The sequence below is a fragment of the Cebus imitator genome, unplaced genomic scaffold (genome assembly GCF_001604975.1).
Source record: "Cebus imitator isolate Cc_AM_T3 unplaced genomic scaffold, Cebus_imitator-1.0 Scaffold54, whole genome shotgun sequence".
Lineage (NCBI taxonomy): Eukaryota > Metazoa > Chordata > Mammalia > Primates > Cebidae > Cebus > Cebus imitator.
Window position 1 is genome coordinate 8272709 of NW_016107369.1, and position 3155 is coordinate 8275863.

At 46.3% G+C, this 3155-nt stretch overlaps 1 protein-coding gene and 1 non-coding gene across 2 annotated transcripts; one reads left to right on the forward strand and one right to left on the reverse strand.

The window, feature by feature from the left end:
- The first annotated feature begins 823 nt into the window (after positions 1–823).
- Positions 824–964, forward strand: LOC119471273. Its single transcript, XR_005200309.1, has one exon. It is a non-coding gene; the product is annotated as a U4 spliceosomal RNA (small nuclear RNA).
- Positions 965–1476: 512 nt separating this feature from the next.
- Positions 1477–2587, reverse strand: LOC108304516 (transgelin-like). Its single transcript, XM_037738575.1, has one exon. The coding sequence runs from the start codon at positions 2505–2507 to the stop codon at positions 1902–1904; it is 606 nt and encodes a 201-aa protein (XP_037594503.1). The 5' UTR covers positions 2508–2587; the 3' UTR covers positions 1477–1901.
- Positions 2588–3155: the final 568 nt, after the last annotated feature.

Here is a 3155-nt window from a genome sequence, read left to right on the forward strand (position 1 = left end):
CCTGTAATCCCAACACTTTGAGAGGTTCAGGTGGGCAGAACCCTTGGGCCCAGGAGTTGGAGACCAGCCTGGGCAACATGGCAAAACCCTGTCTCTACAAAAAAGACAAAAAATTAACTGGGCATGGTGGTGTGCATCTGCAGTCTCAGATAGTCAGGAGGCTGAGGTGGGAGGATCAACTGATCTCTTGATATCAAGGCTGCAGTGAGCCGTGATCACACCACTGCACTAGTTTGGGTGATGAAGTGAAACCCTGTCTCAAAAATTTAAAAAAAAACCGAAAACTTCAAATCATCCCTCTTCTGTGATGCCCTCCTTGACATCTCCAGCACATACTAATTTTTCTTTTCCTTAGTACCTACAACTTGTACATAACACAGTAAATGGACACAGTAGACATATTTCTGTCTCACGTGTGCCGACCTTTTCTTTCCAAAGAGATTATAAACACCTTGAGGATGGGAACCACATTTTACACTTCTTGAAATCACCTGCCAAATGCTGTGATTTGGTGATTAGCCCGGCTGGGACCAACTTAGGCCCTAGAGTATCTCTATAGTCTGGGAGAATGTAAACAGCTTTGGAGGTACTAAAAATGCAAAAATGCAAAGCAGAGTATGAGTTTCTCAATGTGATAGCATCAAATCAGCCTTGCTATTGGGCCTACACAAACCTTTTCTCTGATTCTAGTAGCCAGCCTTATTCCTGAACATCAAGTCCCTAACAGCCTGTCCCAAGGTCTCTTTTCAGTGACCTTGTTGATACTCCATTTCCTCCAGATTGTGCTCTTTCTCTTGCTAATCCTTTAAAAAAACCCCAAATCAGCTTTGTGTAGTGGCAGTATCACAGCCAATGAGGTTTACCCAAGGTGCAATTATTGTTAATTGAGAACTTTTCCCAATACCCCACCATGACAGGTTGAAATATAGTCGGCATTGGCAATTTTTCGCAGTCTCTACAGGGACTGAATTAAAACAAAAAGAAAAAATAAAATAAAAATCCAAATCTTGCCTCTGAACCTCGAGCTCTGAGGTACAGTCCCTGCCACCCACTATCCTGAGCAGCCCAGTTGGATTTCATGACTGCCCAGACCTCTGCAGTGTGTGGGTTGTGCTCCACCCAGATGCAGTTAATCTCACACCCTCCCTGGCACTGGTTGGCCAGTCTGCTTCTTTGTTCTGCCTCTTTCTGCCAAGATCTTCTGGAAACGCCTGCCTTACTCCTGGGCTCCTGGCTGGTCTCTGCATCCTTTCCATTTTGCCATCAACTGAGCCATCATTCTGAGATTTAAGAAAAAATTTCCTCAATATTAAAGACACAGCAGACAAATACATGTGCAAATACCCATACTCACATGTTCCTTTATCACTGAGAAAATTTTACTACCTTCCTAAATTTATATTCTCTCTTTTCAGGCATTTAGCATTGTCTCTAGGTCTTCCAATGTTATGCTTGGAATTTTCTTTTCTTTTGAGAAAAGATTGATGCATTTTTTTTTTCTTTTTTGAGTTTCAACCTCCAAAAATATTCCAGGAAAAGATAGGGGGAGGCTGGGCTGATTCTTCTTCAACAGGCTTTTGCTGCCAAGGAGGACAGTGGACTTGACCCACATCCAGGCTACCCCCAGCCGGCTTCTCCCCTCCTTTGCTCAGGGGTGAGACAGTAGGGGTGGCAGGGGCAGCTGGGAGGGAGGGGCCAGGGCAGTGATGCTTTGGGATAAGAAGTTGAGCTGGGGGAAGGGGAAGGAGCTGCCCATGTACAGTTATCATTGCTCAGTGACAGAGCCTTAAAGCTTGGCAAGGGCTGAAGGTACCACACGGGTGTGGGTGAGGCAGGCTAAGTGGGATGGCTGCAGCCAAGGAGCTGGGGGAGAGCAGGACTTGGGGCTGGCCCTCTCCCCTCTAACTGATGATCTGCCAAGGTTGTCTGTAGCCTGTCATCCCGGCCTGGGAGGCCCCTCTGTTGCTGCCCATCTGAAGGCCAATGGCATGTGTTCCCTCCTGCAGCTGGCTCTCTGTGAATTCTCTCTTATGCTCCTGCACTTTCTTCATAAGCCAGTTGGGATCTCCACAGTAGTGTCCATCATTCTTGGTCACTGCCAAGCTGCCCAAAGTCTTCAGGGTCCTCTGCACTGCTGCCATGTCTTTGCCTTCGAAGAGGTCAACAGTCTGGAACATGTTAGTCTTGGTGACCCCATAGTTCTCAGCTGCCTTCAGGAACTCGGCCACCTGCTCCATCTGCTTGAAGACTCCGGAGGGCAGGTTCTCAGGCACCTTCACAGACTTGGAGCCATCAGGGCACAGGCTATTCACCAGCTTGCTCAGAATCACGCCGTTCTTTAGCCAGACCTGGGAGCACAGGCGCCCACAGTCTGGGCGGCCCACATCAGGACCACACTGCACTGTGATCCACTCCACCAGCTGCTCCTCCAGCTCCTTGTCATACTTATTCTCGATTTTGGACTGCACTTTGCGGCTCATGCCATAGGAAGGACCCTTGTTGGCCATGTCTGGGGAGAGAGGGCTTCCTTGGGGCTTGCAGGAAGGAGTGAAGACTTGTGCCTGGGCTTGGACAGACAGGACTGGACTGTCTTTAAATAAAAGAATTTTCTTTATTTTAAATAAAGGGGAATTTTCTTTGAATAAAAGTGGCTCTTAGAGGACATTTACTCCAACCTTCTTATTTTACTCCCAGTCTCTACTACCCTATGCATCTATTTGGAAGCTAATGGTGCAGGATTTTTGCTAATGATGCCTTTATTAAGAAATTCTCTTTGTCTGTTAGTAAATTACCACGATCCTAGAAGATTTTATAGAAAGTCCCAGCTTACATTACAAAGGATCCTCATCAGGTATGAGCGAAAAAAAAAAAAAGAAAGAAAGAAGTCTCAACTTAGTAATCAGTTACCATCAAAATACATTTTTCTATTATTAAGGTAAGACAATTTCCTTCTCAGCCCCAGAAGGGAGGCAAATGCGCGTACACACACACACACACACACACACACACACACACACACACTCTTTCTCTCTCTCACAATGTGATCAGCCAGATCTCTGTCTGGAACAATCAAAATACCTCCCAGCTGGAATGACAGCATCATTTTATTGACGCTGAAATAGGAGGGTGATAAAGCAAGTCTCAGCAGGCATAGC